Source organism: Staurois parvus, unplaced genomic scaffold (assembly GCF_062004578.1).
Source record: "Staurois parvus isolate SC_StPar_1 unplaced genomic scaffold, SC_StPar_1.0 ptg000264l, whole genome shotgun sequence".
In the NCBI taxonomy this organism is placed as follows: Eukaryota; Metazoa; Chordata; class Amphibia; order Anura; family Ranidae; genus Staurois; species Staurois parvus.
The window spans coordinates 12,006,000-12,025,956 of record NW_028318060.1 but is presented as its reverse complement, the minus strand read 5'-3'; the positions used below and the strand labels follow the sequence as shown (position 1 = coordinate 12,025,956).

The window sequence follows — 19,957 nt, the reverse complement described above, 5'->3', positions numbered from 1 at the left end:
ATAGGGTTTTCATTTGGTGGTAAATGGTAATAGATATCTCCTGATTGTTTTTTATTATCAAAGAAAAAAAATGGCCCACAATAGTAAAACAAAAATCTTTTTTTTAATTAAGTTGTATATTTATTGCCATTACCATTGCCCACCACCAAAGAACAACCCAAATCAAATTTTCCTACTAGTATACTGGTGGTATATACAGGTATACTAGTGGCTATCACAGAAATATCCCATACTGTATGTGTATGTTATTTATAGTTTGTACCCCAGAAACAATAATGTGCATGTTGATTTTTTTTTATTTATCCTACTTAAACACACTAATACGAAAAAAACAAAAAACCCACTTTTTAAAATACAACCTAAAACACACTGACATTTGATTCTAACATTGAACTAGATCAAATTTGGATCTAGCTATTTTACATTTTTTTTTTTACATACTTCACCTACAGCAATGAGAAAAAGATACAACATATCTTTATCTCAAACGAAAGAAGTGAGAACACAGGGGCTGGTTTTATAGTTACTAATCATTGTGATAGCCAATCACAGGTTATCAAAACAATCATGTGATCAAGAGCCAGGCCTCCCAGCTCCTGATTGTTAGTACAAGGCCCCATAGCCATTGGTGACAGCTCAGTCTCCATGCTAGGAGCTCACTGTGCAGTGTGCTTCCAGAACACACACACGTATGCATATATGCAACCTCACGGAAGAAGGCCCACTTCAGTGAAACTGTATATGTGCATACGGTTGTCCAATCTTTCTTTTTTAGGGGGGCATGTGATGCCCATACAAGAAGTGGGGGAATCAGCTGCCACCTGAAAAGGAAGGCATGGGCAAAAACAAAAACATTGTTAGAAGTTCTAACAATTCCACACTTTAGCAAAAATCTGTTTGTTTGTTTTTTTGTCTGTGCCCCTGTTGTAGAGATTTTCCCTCACTTCCCACCCTGACTGAAAGTGAGATCTCCCCAGTAGAAACATAGATAGAATAAACCCAACTGAGGCTTTTACTCTTTTATTTATCCAAAACAAATAATACATTTTGTCTTGAGTTGGGCTTTTAGAGAAATGTAAAGTAATTTTAAGTCTTAAAATTAATTTAGCAATGTATTTTGTGTCATTGCATAGAAGGATCCCTTAAGAAAACCAGACAACCACAAAAACCATATATTTCTCTAGTAAAATGAAGAGAATTCAGGCAGAGGTGCAACTTGCTTTACAACCAGTTACAGAGAACCGGTTACCTTGTTTTAATGTAAATCAAAAACTCAGGATTACAAGATTTCCTGTTTAATATACCATTGGAAGCATTTTGTCATATCTGTTTGACAGGTGAATAAAAAATTGCTGCCTTTTAGAGCTTCCTTGTGACTTGCACATTTCCTGTGTTATTTCAAAGCATTTATTTATCCTGCATGATATCTTGAACTACATTATAAGTCTTTGTAGAGCTCTGAGAGTGGGAGTGGTTGAGTAGTTTAGCAAACACACTGGGCAGGGTTGATGCCCCTGGACCTAAAAAGGTGTTGTGTGCTGTCATTCTACAACAAGGTTTAGGAGATTAGCAGATTAACAGGTCTTCTCTTTACGTGCAAGGTCTTTAAAGGATTAAAAAAACAAGATCAAACTGTGCATGTATAGCAAAATGTACTTACCGTTTTTATACTCTTTATCAATATATAGCTTGTGAGCATATTTTAATTGCACAGTGTGATACTTCCAAGAAATGTCTGTCTGTACTGACCTCAGGCCCCCCCTCCCCATTTTCCAGCCATTACATGACTGGCTTCTGTGTGTGGCTCCCAGAACTGCATGAAATAGCAGTAGGATTGTGTAAACAGTCAGCAGCAAGGGACTGATGAGAAAGGTGCACAATGTTCTTAACTACTGCTGCTACCCTAGGCAGGGTGCATGCAAGAAAAGAGAGCTGCTGAACTCCAGTACAGCACACAGCTCAAAAAGTGCATACCAGCCCTTCTACACTCTCAGTACAAAGGTGCGTCAGCAGGAGATGAAGCCAGAAGAAGACAGATCACTCCTCAACTGCTAGCGTGGTGGATGCTGGATACTGAGATCAGAGAAACAACACACAATATCCTACTCTGAAAGTTTACAATAGTTCTCAGCTATCAGAGCTGTTGCTTGGGCCACTGCCATCACTTCCAAGCTCCAATGGAGGTTTATAATAAAGGTTAGAGTAATAATACAAAATAAATGTGCCTTGGATTCTGTAAGAATGTTGGTTTTTAAATTAGTTACAAAATCTCTTTAGAAATTCTAAAAGATTTGTTGAATACAGTCAAAACAGTGCAAAAATAACAAAGATGGCTGAATAAAGGGTGGAAAAAGACCCATTATCTTTATGTAAAGTATGCCTCAGAACGACTGGATAACATGCTATTTGGCTTGAGCTTTTGACTTTTCAGTATGAACAAAAAGCAGCCATAGGGACATCTTGATGCCAATCATACTTTAGATGGCAACAAGTGAACACCCCTGAATACCAGATTTCTCTAATATTTAAGCTGAGATGTTTCAACACATATGCATCCACGCAGTGGACTCTTGCTTGAAAAGCTGGCTTTGCTAAAATCATATCATTTTGTCCACTGATTGCATCCAAAGTATAAAAGGCAAAACCTGTTATACTGCTCAACAAACAAGAGTCCACTGTCTGATCATTTCTAACGTGATGAGAGTCCACTACACACAAACCTGAATTCTTCTTTCTTCCTCTTCCCTTTTTTTCCGTTCTTCTTCTTCTTGTTTTCGCTTTGCCTCAATCTCAGCTTTTCTACATTAGAATGAAACATGCAAAAATTATATTTTAATATAATTTTTAGGCTACTACATGAAAGCTGAATGTCTGGCAAATATAAAAACACCAGTTAATGCCGCTATGTATTCATTAAGAAATACATTTGTTTTGAAATGCAGCTAGTGTAGGTATTTAACTCTGATATTGTCCTCCTGTGAATTCCTGTATAGCAGCACTTAAACTGGAAAAGAGATGGCCAGAACTAGGAGCCAATCAGGCTCTGTAGCAATGCACAAGTGCTGTCAGGAAAAGAGAGCAGTGTGAGCAGGGCAAGGGCTCATGAGTTTGCTGCGTCAATGACCAATCAGCATGCTGTAGCTGTGTTTTCACTCTGTGTACTTGTTTGCTGCTGCAATGGAGGTCCAGAACCTGGCTAAGCAGTCTGGCAATGGTGCCTGGATTACAAGATATATGTTACAAATCGTTTCACAAGTAAAACAATTCTAATTTGTATTTCAACAGTTTTTTTTATTTTCTTATCTATAGTTTAGCTTTAAAATAACTGACATATATACTTACAGCCTCCTATCATTTTCCTCTTTTCTCCTGAGTTCTTCTTCTGCTTCACGTCTCTTCCTATCTCTTTCCATCTCCTCCTGAATACGACGCAGCCGTTCAGCCTCCTCTTCCTCCTTCTTCCTCTTTTGTAGAGCATTAAGGAGCTGACCTGAACTCTTCACAAGCACATCATATTCTTTCTCTATTTGATCGCGAGACATTATAGTGTTCTGAAAAATAGATCAAAATTCATTCAAATATTTGTAAATGCAAACTGCTACTGGAAGACTTTCCAGGTGACAACAATGGACCATGCCTGATTAATGTGTGTTGAAATGGCTACTAATAATTTCCATTAGAAACCCATGTGAGGCGACAGTGCAGAACAGCAAATGGGAGACAGGGGCAAAGCTTTGTAGCCCTATAATAGAAAGTAGCGTAACAAGCAGAATCAAAGCAGGATCATAAAGTATTAATTTATTAAAATCAGCAGATTTAAAAATATTGAAAATGACTTTAGAGATTACATTAACGTTAAAGATTATGTGAGATATTTTGATTGGGTTTACATAGACGTTAAAAAGAATTAATTTATATTATACATACATATTCAAGACTGATAAACTAAATACATTGCACCTTCATACTTAATGCTGATAAGTAGCTAATCTTCTTGTAGAATAAAGCTAATCCTCTAGCAATCCTACTCCCAGTTTTTCTTTTAAATCTACATTTCAATTCTCAGCAGAAAATCAAAATAACAATATATTATGTGTATGCTGGATTGAAAATAAGCTTTTCCAAATGGCCTATGCTACTTCTAATGTCAATGGCGCATCAGTATATAGATCAGGGCTGCATTTAACAATAGTTCAAGAAACAAAAATAATAATTATTATTATTATACAGTATTTATAAAGTGCCAATAGTTCGCTCAGCGCTGTACATTACAAAGGGGGACAGAACATGTGACAGAACAATAACAATAAAATGCAAAACATGAGGGGATTGAGGGCCCTGCTCTTTCGAGCTTACAATCTAGGAGAATATCTCTCCTTTCTTTTGTTACCTGAATCGTAAAGCAAACATTGTCTGAATATAAGTCACACTTTCTCGGATAGCTCATAGTAGCTGCAGGTTTTAGTAAAATAACTGACATTTTAGTACAGGGGTCTTATAGTGTCTAGAAAAGATGTTACATCTATATACTGTACATATGGAAAATAAACCATAAGACACAGGAGGCAATTTAAAAAGTAGTAGAATGTCTGTACAAAGAAAGAGAGCCCGGTCACATGATCTGTAAAAATCAAATAACCGCCTCTCCGCCAATTTAAGCTGCAATTTAAGCAGCAAGATCTCTGTAGGGTATCACAGGCTATACAGCATGGCCCACATTTTATGAATGGGCCATAGTGTGAAGATTTTAACAGCAAAAGTAGATGTTATAGTCAGTATTTCTATGCCACAGTAACAGAATAAAATTCCACAACAGGGGGGCCCATTTGTGTAGGTTATACAAAACACCAGACATTCTTACTATGTATGTGACTCTAGGATTAAAAGATAATTTAACAAAATATATCATATTTTGCTAATTTGAAACAAAAAAAAAAAAAAAAGAGAATCAGGTGGCTCTTCTACTAAAACTTGTGCTGGGGCCTGAGGTACCAACAATTTAACAGTTTCCATTATTCATTTTGCTCAATATTCTGTTGTTACCAAACAAAACAAAAAAATCAAAACCAAATTAAAAGTACAAATCTCGGCCATGCAGGCATCTGACACAAAGAACAGAAATATGCCCTGCAGAGAATTCTTACATTAATAGCTGGCGTGTTATAGAGAGGTACAGAAGAGAAAAGTACAGCTTAAAACCTGGCAGAGTGAAATTAAAAAGAGCAATTCAACAAAAACAAGCTGCTACTACTAAATGGAAAAATACTGGGAATGTATAGTGGCCTTTTACTTTTTTTATTATATTCAGGATTTAAAAAAAGATTTTATATATATATATATATATATATATATATATATATTTATTTTTTTTTAGGTTAAAAAAAAAGAAATCTGAAAATTTTTCACTCTAATATCCAGCCATCAAGTGGAGCTTCTACATGTTTTCCTGCATCTCCTTATATATAGGGCTCAATAGCTCAAGCTGAAATTAATTTCTATTAACACCAGGTGCGGTAGGACAGCATTGGGTGACTATTTCAATGCAGTCACACCACACCCCAACCACAAGACAAGGCAAAAAGCCTGATCTCTGGTGTGGCCAGTTCCCATCATTGTGTTGCTGTTGTGTGCTGGTGGTGTGCGTGCAATACTTTTTTGCAGCTCAGTGCAGTCACCGCATGCCGACTGAAAGAACATTATAAAATGTCACTGTGTGACATTTCAATAAAGTTTGTTTAAAAAAATGTTAACAGTACGATGTGCCTGAATGGGCATATCACTACCGCTTTCATTGCAACACATCAGCTGCTTAACTGCAATACAGCAGCTGGTGTGAATGTCCCTTTAATGATTCATCATACTGAATTCGATTTATGTGCAATCAGTGTGTAGTTTTAAAAGCCCCTATAATAGTCTAAAGAATAATGTTCTGTAACATAGACGGCTAACACATTAACATGATGTGAAAACCCTAATTGTGCCCCACTGTTGTTACTTGCTTTGCTTAAGCACAGAGCTGGTAATTATAATGATCCCCTCTCCCACCTGTACACATTTGTAACCTTGCACAAGATGATCATACATTTTTGCAACACCAGGATACCTGAAACTTCTACCAACATTTTGATCTTTGACATTTCTAATTTCATTTGTAAACTTGAAAATGGTCAGTTCTGCTAAAATGAAGACAACTAAGTGGCAGGACTATAAAACTTAAAGCCTAAATAATTGCCCAGATCAACTGCTATCTACTGATTTTGCCTCATTATCTATGATCATGGAGAGGACAGTCTAATGATCCATACATTTTTTCTGATATGTAAGTGTAATATGCTTAAATTAGTACTGGCTGCAGTAGATGAAATATAAAAACGTATATAGAAAGTAAAATACACAGAGAGACTGAAATTGTTACATTCTACCTGCTTAGGAAGCTTTCTAGATCAGGGACTGTACATTACACACTTTAACTGGTAAACAAGATCGTGTCAAGGCTCCCAAAAAAGGCCTTTTACCAATCAAGTTTTTTAAAATTATTTTGCAGATGAGGTCTACAAGAAATTTGTTTTAATAATAAACACATGGGACAGTTATGTAAAGGTGATGTAAGAATATGTGATTATTTCTTTCTTATGTACTGCAGTTCATGAGACCATCAGCAGAGAATAAGGACTATTGGGCACTCCAGTTTCCTATGTATGGCCAGCTTGATAGTATTAATCTGATCTCCCTCTACAGAATACACCAATAAAGTGCCGGTATATGGTCAGGTTTATGTTATACATTGCCTACCTGGTCTACAAAGTATACCTATGATCTGCATGACCTGTATGCGTTAATGTATTCATCAGAATACCTTCTGCCATAAAGTCTACTTCTGCATAATTAACTCTACTGCAGTCATCCAATCCTCATCTATTAAGAAAACCTATATTCAAACCCATGTATGGCCACCTTTACCTTAGTCATCTGATCTCTCACTACCAAGTACACCAACAGTCTGCTCATGAATGGCCAGATTTACTATATTCATCTGATCACCTCGACCAAGTATACCTATACCAGCACAGTGGCTAAGAGGTTAGCACTTCCACCTAGCAGTATTAGACTCGCTGATTCGAATCCCAACCATGGTACTACCTTTGCCTGGAGTTTGCGTGTTCTCCCTGTGCCTGCATGGGTTTCCTCCGGGTACACTGGTTTCCTCCCACACTCCAAAGCCATGCTAGTAGCTGAATTGGCTTCTGTCTAAATTGGCCCTAGTATGTGCATATATGAATGCGAGTTAGGGACCTTAGATTGTAAGCTCCTTGAGGGCAGGGACTGATGTGAATGTACAATATATATGTAAAGCGCTATGTAAAACTGACAGCACTATGTAAGTACCTGAAAAAAACACCTATAGTCTGCTCCTGTATGGCCAAATTTGGGTCTCATGTCTACAGGCGTTGTTTTTACTGTGTCCGATGTGTGTTCAGATCGCACATCAAATGCAGGTCAGCAAATTCCTAATGACCTTAATTAAACAGTACACTTTGCAGTTCAGAGGCTGTGCTGCATTTCTTTGGATCCAGCATGTCCCATTCAGGTGCCTTTGAACTGCATGCAACGCAAGTCAAATGTAGCCTTTATTTGTCACGCACTGCATTTGCCAATCAAACAAATGCAATTGAATAGCAAATGCAGTATTTGAAAAAAAAAAAGCGCATCAACACGAGCCCTTACTGCATTTGCTTAAGTCTCCTCCACCAAAATATACCTATAGTCTGCTCATGCATGGCCAGCTTTACAGTATTCATCTGATCTCCCTCTACCAGTATACATTTAATCTGCCCGTGAATGATCATCTTTACTATATTTGTGTGATCCTTCTCTACCAGCGACACCTATAGTCTACCCATGTATGGTGAGCTTTACTGTACTCAACTGATCTCCCTCTACCAAATTACCAATAGTCTATGTCAAATCAGTTTTACTGTATTCATCTGATCCCTCTGTTCCCTCTCTACTAAAAGTAAACCTATAGTCTGCTAGCGTATGGCCAGATTTATTGATTCTGATGTATATTTGATCCCTCTCTACCAAGTTTACCTGTAGTCTACCTATGTTTGGCAAGCTTTAGGGCTCATGTACACTGTAGCTGCTAAACTGAAGTTTAGGAGCAGTTGTGCAGTTTTTTTCAGCAGCCCCTGAACTCTCCTTTATGTTTTCCTATGTGTCCATGTACACATAGTTGTTTACAGTAGTTTGCAGGAAGTTGAGGTTACAGGCATTTTTTTCAAAGCACAAAAATCGAATTCAGGAGTAGAGTCTACTGGCGTTTCAAACACCAAACGCTTGTAACCGCTTGTAAACCGCTTGCGTTTGCGGGCTGGTCCATATCCAGATGCTGTCCAGTGCCTTTTTTCTTCATCAAAAAAGTATGCACAGCATTTTCCATGTATTCAAATGGACCTAGTACACCAGTGCAGTCATTCCAGGTTTCACATGCAGGAAAAAATGGTGGAACGTGCTGCATTATTTCTGCACAGAACTGTACTGGAACACATCAAAACACAGCAAAAAAGCACAAGGAGTGTTGTGTGCACACCAGAATGCATCCGGAGGCATTACAGGCATTACAGCACTATGTAGCTCCTCCCACAGTGCCAAGCAGGTTTCACAAGCCACTTTTACTCCAGTTGCAACACCCATCAGAAAGTAGTGCTCTCTCTGCTTCTGCTCTCTCTATTTCTCACAAAATGTCTGAAATAGTTATTTAATTTTTTTATTGCATTCTCGGCATTTGGGAGGGTCTCCTGAGGTTATCTTTTAAAAACGCTTCTAAGTGCAAACGTGCATAAACGCGGTAGGTAAATTCGACTAAACTGACATTTTTAACCTAGATTTTCTAGCAGTCAGTTTCCAGTGTTCAGAAAAGTTTTTCAAACACCCCATGTACATGGACCCTTACTTTACTCTAAACGCGGTAGGTAAACGCGACTAAACTGATGTTTTTAACCTACATTTTCTAGCAGTTTCCAGCGTTCAGAAAAGGTTTGAGCCCTCACCTTACTCACCTATTTCCTCTTCCATGTATACCTAAAATCTACCAAATTCATGATCAACGTCAGAGCCTCGGTTGACCAGCTTTTTTTTTGTGCTTCAAACAGGTTTTGCATTCCCTTATAAGTCTATGGAAATGCAAAACCCACTTGAAACAAGCTAAATAAACGTTGGTCAGAAGGAGGTCAACTGCAGGTCAAAAGCACGTCAATGAATTCTGAATGATCTCAAAAGCATCTCAAATTGAAGTGAAAACGAATCCACTGACACGAGACCAAACCCCATCAACACAGGCCCTTACTGTATTCATGGGATCCACTCTACCATAATCACATATACCAGGTCTGAAATGTGAATGTCAAACATATAAGGAAAAGCAACGGTTTCAAAATAAATTTGTATTCCAGGACAAAAGCAATCACTTCAAATATTACTGTCAAAGTGACTTGCAGAATAAAAAGCTTTCTACTTCAGGAGGAGAAAAAAAAACAAACGATGTATACAATGCAGGTGGGGAATGAAGCCGATCAACTTCCTTCTACACTGATAATGGTTTACAAATGGGATTATGCTGATTAGCAATTACAATCCTGCATTATAACAAATTGCATATATGCAGTCAGTATTGGTGTTAATGTTGCTTCATTGGAATGTAGAAAACAAGCACAGCTGTTAACATGATCTGCCAGAAGCTTCACTTGCAGCTGTGTAAGGGATGACTGTGTCTTACATTCTATAAATCCTCATCTGGCAGGCTGTACATCTCTCAGCAATGTATTATCACAATCCACAAGTACAGCAGTGAAATTGTGTCCAACCATCTATCTAGTAGCTAGAAAAAAACCCAAACGAATTGCTATCCACTGATTAGCAACCTGTGTCTCATTATTTGTGATCATGGAGCTGACAGTCTAATGATGATCTATGCATTCTTTCTGATAGAGAAACCCCTCTGAGTGTAAAAGGCCTAAATTGTTACTGGCTACAGCAGTGGAAATTTACTGCCATTTTATAATAGGTACAATACTCAAGACAGAGATTACTAAATTCTAGCTGGCTTAGGAAGTTTTCCAGATCATAGACTGTACATCAATTTTTCTTAAAATATCACACATGCCAAGGCCAGCACAGACTTTAGGAATATCTGTAATTCGGTAAAAGGTAACGACATTACATATATTTAAAGGACCACAAATCATAAATATTCCATATAGCAAAGTTAAAAGAGAAATATGGAATTAAAAAAACAGTCATATTCACCTGGGTGGCTGCAGCATTGGTCTGAAGCTGAATCTGTGTCCTGCTGTTTCTAAGACCAAAGACCGCTGATCGCTCAGTTCTCAGTCTTTAGTGAGCAGAGATTGGGTGACTGGCAGTCACTGTCTCTCTGCTCTGCCCCTCCAATGCTCACTGGAGTGCCAGGCTGTACAGGGGCGGGAGTGGCTGGCTCGATGAGAGGCTGAGCCAGTTGCCGGTCCAGACATCTGGGTGATCGGGATCTTTTCAGAGCCTGGATTGGCTTTAGCCCGCTATCAGCTGAAAACAAGTCACAGGAGGGCAGAATGAAGTGCACATAGGGGAAGTAGAGGCAAAAAAACTTTGGCCATACTTCTCCTTTACAACATACATTGCTCAGCATAAATGAGTACATCCCTTTTGAAAAGTAAGACTTTAACCAATAACTCAATGAACACAAGAGCAATTTCCAAAATTTGACAAAACTGAGTTTTATAGAATATTTATTTAGCTTATTATGTGAAAATAAGGTTAATAATATAACTTAGATTATAAAATCTTCAGTTTTACTCAAATTAGTTGATGCAAAAATTAATACACCCCACAACAAAAACTACTACATCTAGTATTTTGTATGACCTCCATGGTTTGTAAGGAGAGCACCAAGGCATGGAATGAACAAGTTGGCGACATATTGCAACATCTATCTTTTTCCATTCTTCAAGAATTTTAGAGCCTGGATGCTGGATGGAGAGTGATGCTCAACTTGTCTCTTCAGAATTCCCCATAGGTGATCGATGGGTTCAAATCAGGGGACATACTTGGCCACTGAATCACTTTCACCCCGTTCTTTTACAGAAATGAAAATATTTGGCCTTAGATGTGTGTATTGCACAAAGTGATGGTAACATCTTCTCTTTCAGTATAAAGCAGTACATCTGTGAATTCATGATACCATCAATGAAATGCAGCTCCTCACACCAGCAGCACTCATGCAGCCCCAGAGAAGGACACTGCCACCACCATGTTTCACTGTAGGAACCATGCATTTTTCTTTGTACTCCTCACCTTTGTGACACCATACAGTTTTGAAGACATCAGTTCCAAAAACATTTATCTTGGTCTCATCACTCTAGAGTACAGAGTCCCAGTAGTATTCTTCTTTTTCAGCATGGGTCCTGGCAAATAAAAGGTGATCTTTTTTGTGCATAGGCTTTAGGAGAGGCTTCCTTCATAGATGACACCCATGCATGCCATTCCTCTGCACTGTAAGTCGTATTGTGTCACGGGAAACAATCACCCTAGTTTGGCATTCTTTTTCTTTAGCTAACTGCAGTGAAATTGCATGGTGATTTTCTTCAATGCTTCTCATCAAAAGACGCTCCTGTCAAGGTGTCAACTTCCATGGATGGCCTGGATGTCTCTGTGAGATGGTTGCAGTTCCGTCTTTGTTACATTTTTAAATACCTTTTGCTGCAGTATTCTGACTGAAAAGTAAAGCTTTGCAGATCTTCTTGTAGCCTTCCCTTTTTGTTTAAAGAAATTATTTTCTTTCTCAGGCCTCGTGACATTTCTCTTCCATGTGGTGCTATTGCTGACAGCATGAAATGGGAAGGAGTTTTCTTTGTTAAGTAATGCCCTTTTATAATCAACTGTCCGCTACAAACCTGTTTAATGAATAATTAGACTCACCTGTAGTTGAATTCTTGTTAATTAGGATTTTGTTGTCTAAAATATAGCTTTGTTCCAAAGACTTTCATTGGTGGTGTATTAATTTTTGCAACATGGTCTTGAATGAATTTGTTAGGAAAAATACATTTATGTGTGTGCATATTAACAAATCTTGTTTGCAATCAATGCCCCACATTTGTGGGAGTCTTTTGTAGTATAGTGTCCCATAGAAAATGTTGATTCTGAAAAGAAAGTAAAAGGTTTTCTGAAAAATCTGTTGGGATGTACTCATTTATGCTGAGCACTGTAATTCCACCCAAAAATAATGTAGAAAGTATAAAAACCAGCTTGTGTGCTTATATTCAGCTTCAGTCCAAAGACTTCCCCTACAATCCTTTTTTCTGCCACTAGATATCCTCAATTTGATGGGCATTATCATTCAACCCACTTCTTTTGAACCCAGGTTGCTCTGAATCCACCCCAGCTCATTGCTGGTCAGTGAAGGGATAAGCAGTACAGTGATTCGTTTGTATCAGTCACTCTGCCTTGGCCTTTTATCAGCATGTTTCTTGTAAGCAAACTAATTAATTCCTTCTTGTACTGCCCCCCCCCCCAGCTCAGCTATACAGTGACTGCAACAAGCTGAAACCAGATCAAATTCAAGTACTTATAATGCTAGCATTTAGGAATTAAATGGAAAGCTCAACTCTGGGGTTTAAAAACTTTTCATTTAAATATGTTCCTCAATAGGCACAAAACATATACATCCACTTTGTACTTTTACAAACCCACATATTTCATTGTAAAAGTGGCAGTGGCATAATCGCCATGTTGCATATAACATGTTCAGAAAGCAGAGCTGTGGGGCAGACCTAGCAGGTCCAGCAACTACAGAGTATCTGCAGAAAACTACAGGAGGGAGGCAATATAGATCTGTCACCCTACACAAGGACAGGTCTCTGTTATAGGAATCTGGAAGAAATATGCAAAGCACACAAGTTTCAGATTCATATGCCTTATATGTTTAAATAAAATTTCCTTATCTTGGAGTTCAGCTTTAAGATTCTTATGCTGCTAGCATTAGTAAATAGATATGATATACTTTCCTATTTACTTGTTTTAAACTTTTTTTTATACATTTCGCCAGTTATGTCATGGTTTCCAGGTCTAGGCAAATTATGTCATAGATCTCAGGAGTTTTCTGGAGGGAAGGAGGGGTTTTCTCAGCTAAGCACACCCTCCTGCCTGCATGACTGAGCTCAGGGTAGATGGATTCCAGGAAGTAAATGCTACATGAAGTATCTGCCCTTATTCAAAATGGCTATGACCAGAATTGCTAGGGAGTGTTTTTCAAAGTGATTTATCAGCAAAATAAAGCATGAAGATATGGATGGTTGGATGGGTTTGCTTTGGGTATTACGTTGGTGCTCACATGAAGTGTAGTTCTGCTAATGCTGTATTATTAATTACAGAGCTGCATTAATTTGTGTCTTTTAAATAGATTTGTGGCATATTTTGGATGCTCATACTTTTATCATATGGTTCCATGAATCTCCCTTCAAAGAAGAGTAAAAATGATGTCAGTACTGCTCTACAAAAAACTGCATGTTTTGACAAAACATTTTAAAACTTTTATTGGCATTATTGCCAAGGTTTGCATACTGCAGTGCATCAACAAATGTTTATTTATTACAGGAATTACACTGAAAATGTATGCAGTGCTTTACATACAGGATCATTCATGTCTGTCCCTTCCCTCAGGAAGCTTACAGTCCTATGTTATACTTTGCATACAGTCACGCATACACATCCTAGGGCCAATTTACCTAGCAGCATGTCTTTGAAGTGAAAGCAGAAACCCAAGTAAGCACAAAGAAAACATGCACATTCCATGCAGACAGAGTCCTGGTATTCAAACTAGGGATCCCTGTGTTGCAAGGCAGAAGTGCTGACCACTAAGGCTGGAATCACACCGATGCGCTCTGGTTTGGGTGCAGCGCAACTGTATCCACCAGGGGCGGACTGACCATTTGGAAACTTGGGCACTGCCCGAGGTCAGTAGGGGGCCCAATGAGATGCCCCTGGTACCTTTTTCATAGGCTTTTTTTGAGTTTGGGCAAGGACACAGGGGCCCCATGATCCCCTATTGCCCGGGGGCCCCATGAGTTGTCAGTCCGCCCCTGGTATCAACTTTTTCGGTGTGAGCCCAGTGGGAACCCAACCTACAGCTGACCAAAGATGGATCAAAATTCGTCCAGTTCAGCAGTGGGACAGTCACCTGCTGATCCAACAAGATTTTCTACTTTGAAAAGATAAAAACTAAAAGCATCTACTGAATGTCTGCTCCAGGAATAAAATCCTTCGCTTTAGATGGAAACGTATTCAAGCAAAAAGTTTGCTTAAAACTCTTTTTAAAAAGCTAGCAATCTGGGAGGATGCAACTATACTACCAGGCCTTGAAAAGGTATTCATACCCCTTTAAATTTTCCACATTTTGTCATGTTACAACCAAAAATGTAAATGTATTGTATTGGTATTTTATGTGATAGACCAACACAAAGTGGCACAAAATTGCGAAGTGGAAGGAAAATGATAAATGGCTTTCCAAATTTTTTTACAAATAAATATCTGAAAAAAGTGTGGTGTGCATTTGTATTCAGCCCCCCTGAATCAATACTTTGTAGAACCTCCTTTTGCTGCAATTATAGCGGCAAGTCTTTTGGGGTATGTCTCTACCAGCTTTGCAAATCTAGATAGTGAAATTTCTTCCCATTCGTCTTAGGAAAATAGCTCAAGCTCTGTCAGATTGGATGGAAAGTTTCTGTGAACAGCAATTTTCAAGTCTTGCAACAGATTCTCAATTGGATTTAGGTCTGGACTTTGGCTGGGTCATTCTAACACATGAATATGATTTGATCTAAACCATTCCATTGTAGCTCTGGCTGTATGTTTAGGGTCATTGTCCTGCTGGAAGGTGAACCTCCGACCCAGTCTCAAGTCTTTTGCAGACTCTAACAGGTTTTCTTCTAAGATTGCCCTGTATTTGGCTTCATCCATCTTCCCATCAACTCTGACCAGCTTCCCTGTTCCTGCTGAAGGAAAGCATTCCCACAACATGATGCTGCCACCACCATGTTTCACGGTGGGAATGGTGTGGTCAGGGTGATGTGCAGTGTTAATTTTCCACCACACACAGCATTTTGCTTTTAGGTCAAAAAGTTAAATTTTGATCTCATCTGACCAGAGCACCTTCTTCCACATATTTGCTGTGTCCCCCACATGGCTTTGCACAAACTGCAAATGGGACTTCTTATGGCTTTCTTTCAGCGATGGCTTTATTCTTGCCACTCTTCCATAAAGGCCAGATTTGTGAAGTGCATGACTAATAGTTGCCCTGTATATAGATTCTCCCACTTGAACTGTGGATCTCTGCAGCTCCTCCAGAGTTACCATGGGCCTCTTGGCTGCTTCTCTGATTAATGCTCCTTGCCTGGCCTGTTAGTTTAGGTGGATGGCCATGCCTTGGTAGGTCTGCAGTTGTGCCATACTTTTTCCATTTTCAGATGATGGATTGAAAAATGCTCGGTGAGATGTTTAAAACTTGGGATTTTTTTTGTATAACCTAAGCCTGCTTTAAACATATCCACAACTTTATCCCTGACCTGTCTGGTGTGTCCCTTGGCCTTCATGATGCTGTTTGTTCACTAATGTTCTCTAACAAACCTCTGAGGGCTTCACAAAACAGCTGTATTTATACAGAGACTAACTTACATACAAGTGGACTCTATTTACGAATTAGGTGACTTCTGAAGGCAATTGGTTCCACTAGATTTTAGTTAGGGGTATCAGAGTAATGGGGGCTGAATAAAAATGCACACCACACTTTTCAGATATTTGTAAAAAAATTTGAAAATTATTTATCATGTTTCTTACATTTCACAATTATGTTACACTTTGTGTTGGTCTATCACATAAAATCCCAATAAAATACATTTACGATTTTGGATGCAACGTGAAAAAATATGGAAACATTCAAGGGGTATGAATACTTTTTCAAGACACTGTAGAAACGTTAGTTATCACTGCCTGGTTTGAGGGTTAGGGATGCCTACTATATGGCTGATGTATGAGGGTTCCCTCCACAATCTTCATTTCAATGAACACTACATAGGCTACTACACTTAGGGGCCGATTTACTAAAACTGGAAAATGCTAAATCTGGTGCAGCTCAGCATAGAAACCAACCTGCTTCTAATTTCAGCTTGTTCAGTTAAGCTTTGAAAAAAAAAAAATCTCAAAACTGATTGGTTTCTAAGCAGAGCAGCACCAGATTTAGCATTTTCCAGTTTTAGTAAATCGGCCCCTAAGTGTAGTTTTAATAAGGTTTTAATTTAATAAATTAACCCCTTAGTGTTAAATACAATTTACTGAACACTGTAAAACAGAGCAAGTACTTACAATGCTGGAAAACTTTTACAGGAAAGGTGGATGCACCATTCAGACAAGGTAAAAAGACACACTCTAATTCAGAGCTTACCAATCCATCTTTACTTGTTACCCATTTCAAACAGTTTATATTAACCAGATAGTATTCAGTGGATCCTAGAATACCCCCACACTTCAGAGGTATTACTCACTGATTATTCTGACTTGTCAAAGGATTTGTGTTATTCCTATAAGAAGTGGAAAAAAAAAATAGAGAGGCACTGGCAGACGCTGCTGTCACCAGTCATTTTAAGAGGAAAAAAATGGTAACTGTAATCTAAACTGCTAAGGAAGCACCTAGAAACCAAAAACTGAACCTTTCCATCCAGATTTAAAGATAATAGAGCCACTAATATGCTTTTAAATTTCAAAATATATGTACAACTGAGGAAAATAATATATTGGAAATAAATGCAATATTTATATATATTATATAAAAGGCTATTCTGTCTGTGTATTTTCTCTCTTTTCACTGGATAACATGTTATGCTTTCAGAAGCAACGCAACACACTATTTCTAGCTCATACACTATATAGTTAAAGGTTTGTGTATACCTGACACCATAATACCTAGATGAGCTTTTTACACATCACATTCCAAATCATAGGCTTGTTGCCACTAACCCTTTGCCCCTGCTTTGTGGCCATAACAGCCTCAATTCTTCTGGGAAGGCTTTCCATGAGATTTTAGAGTGTTTCTGATATTGTACGACAACAGCTGGCTCTCAGAAAGACATCATCAGCAGTCACTTCCGGGTTCATGTGTATATATTCTGGGAGCAGCAGCAAGGTGAGCGAGATCCGTTCCAAAGTGGAGCAGAAGGCACATGTTGTGCAACAAAGGAACGCTATAACAGAAGGTGAGCAGGGACCAGGAAAAATTAGCAATGTCACACATGCTGTGCCACATAGGAACAATATAGTGGGAGGTGAGCGAGGAGCAGAACTGCAAACCAAAGGACCAGCAGAGCTGGGAGTTACTATTGAGTGGGGGATCAGCAGAGCTTGAGGTTACTACTGAACAGGAGATCAGCAGAGCTGGGGGTTACTACTGAGCAGGGGATCAGCAGAGCTGGGGGTTACTACTGAGCAGAGGATCAGCAGAGCTGGGGGTATTACTGAATGGGGCATCAGCAGAGCTGGAGGTACTACTGAGTGGGGCATTGGGAGAGCTGGGGGTACTACTGAGTGGGGCATCAGCAGAGCTGGGGGTACTACTGAGTGGGGCATCAGCAGAGCTAAGAGTACTACTGAGTGGAGCATCAACAGAGCTAGGAGTACTACTGAGCAGGTGATCTGCTGAACAAGGGTACTAATAAGCTGGGGATCTGCTGAACACTGGTACTAATGAATTGGGAATCTGCTGACTGGTGATACTACTGAGCTGGGGTTCTACTGGGCCCATTTAAAACAAATAGAAAATCAACACACACACAGGACTTTTGCCAAGCTTCATTAAAAATTAAAAAACAGCATTACCAAAGCATTGCAGAAGCATGAAAAACATATCAAAAAAGCATGTTGAAGTGGTAGGAGCTTTAATGTGTGTTGAAGTCGAAGCAAGTGTGAGTCCAAAGTCTGTTGGTCTGGGTTTCATTTGTAGGACAAACAAAAACAATTATACCTTTCAGAAGTATGCATTGGAGAGAAATAAGCAACTCTGCCCTGGTGAATTCCTTTCAATGAACTTCACAGTTAACTATTACCAGCATCATCACTTTCAATAAACCTTATGGGTAGGGTCCATCTCACTGGACAAGTAAGCAAACATGAATCATACAAAAAAAACCCTCAAATGCCCTCATAAATCCCTTCCAATTCAATATGTGTAATATTATACATTACTTAAAATTTCCCACTTAACTGGAGCCTTCATTAATCAAAGAAAGACTAAAAAAAATGTTCTCTTGCCCAATCACTGAAGTCATACATGAACAGTTCTGATCAAATAGTAATCAATTCAACCCGAGTACAGTGACAGCACATCAAATATTCACAGCCGTTCTTATCAATGTAAATCATTCCAAGCACAGTAGACATATTATCTATGATGAGCTTTTTTTATGAACATCATTGAAATTTACATCTTTTTACACAATTACAAACAGCAAGTAGCCTGCCAATGAATCGAGGCAGGAAGTGTGAAAAAAATAAACATTTTTTCCTGCTTCATGCAAGTCTGTTTTGCATAATTGCATTTATCGCATACAGAACGCAGAGCATCATAAGAAAATAGAATAGCTAATCAGGTCAACTCACCTTTATCTTAGACAGAAGAGCATCGATGGACAGCTCCAGGTCCTTCACCTGTTTGCTCATCTCCTGTTTGCCTTCTTTCAGTGCACTAACAACTTCATTGAATTTGTCCAGCCTAGATTTGAGTGTCTTCACCTTCATCATACCATCAATTCTACAACAAGAAGAATGACAAAATTACGATCTTGAAGGCATAGCACAAACTTGAATGGTATGTATACAACACATCAATCTTATAATATTGAGCTATCAACTTTAGCGTTGCAGGGTCAAAAGCATGTATTGCAGAGCTAATGCTGGCCATGCACTAGTCGAAAAATCGTTTGAACTCATATTCAAATAACAAACACATGGTCGTGACAGCAAACAATATCGCCATCATGTAATGACCGAATTATGAACAATAAATCTGTCAATGGACATAAATGAATCAGTGTTTTCATTTTGTCACATATACACAGTATTAACAATTTGATTTTTAATGGGCAGAAACATACTAACCTTTACATTTATTGTCTATTTGGCAAATGTTTTCCAATCTTTTCCTTTGATTTTTCAGCTCAAAAATGTCAAAACCGATTTTCTACTTGTGCCCATTTACTGGATGAAAAATATCAGATTTTAAACGATTTTTCATCTAGTGTATGGGCATCATAATAATGGTGGCATATAGCTGCTTTTTTAAGATAGCGGTGACTGTGCTCAAGAAAAAAGGTGCAACTGCAGTCAAGGCATTGTCAGCTTTTAATTGTGTTGTTCAGCTCTAGTCATACAAGGGCTGTGGCTTGGCTATCCTTGAGAAGTAGAAAGCACTTAAAGTTGTAGTAAACTGCATTTAAAAAAAAACAAAAAAACAAAAACAAAAAACAAAACTGATCCCCCTGCAAGTCATAATGTGCCAGTATGCACCGCATACATTATAACAGACTTACCTGTAAAACAGATTACTCCAGCAGTGCCCTGCCACCACTGACCAGGAATCCATCTTCACGCGGTCTTCCTTCCCGGTTGGCTGGCTCTGGCCACTTGAATGGCCAAACCGTGGGGACATTACTCCCGCGCATGCGCGGGGGAGTCACGGCTGTAGCACAGCTTTCTCAATGGACAGCATGCCATCCATTGAAAGCGCAATGCGCATGTGTCGGTGAGGTCATGGGCTGCTTTACATGTAAATATCCCCCTACCAGTGCAATATTCACGGTACATACAGGTAAGCTTTATTATAGGCTTACCTGTAGGCACAAAGCAAAAAAGGGAGTTTGCT

At 38.8% G+C, this 19,957-nt stretch overlaps 1 protein-coding gene across 5 annotated transcripts in view; it reads right to left on the bottom strand.

Moving 5' to 3' along the window:
* Positions 1-19,957, bottom strand: part of MYO6 (myosin VI) — a 374,955-nt gene that overhangs the window by 47,318 nt on the left and 307,680 nt on the right. For all 5 annotated transcript variants that reach the window (XM_089681402.1, XM_089681403.1, XM_089681405.1 and 2 more), the window contains exons 25-27: positions 18,697-18,847; positions 3,343-3,551; positions 2,721-2,799 (exon numbers count right to left, since the gene is read on the bottom strand). In XM_089681402.1, coding sequence (XP_089537528.1) covers positions 2,721-2,799; positions 3,343-3,551; positions 18,697-18,847 — 439 coding nt within the window. The remainder of the gene's footprint in view (positions 1-2,720; positions 2,800-3,342; positions 3,552-18,696; positions 18,848-19,957) is intronic.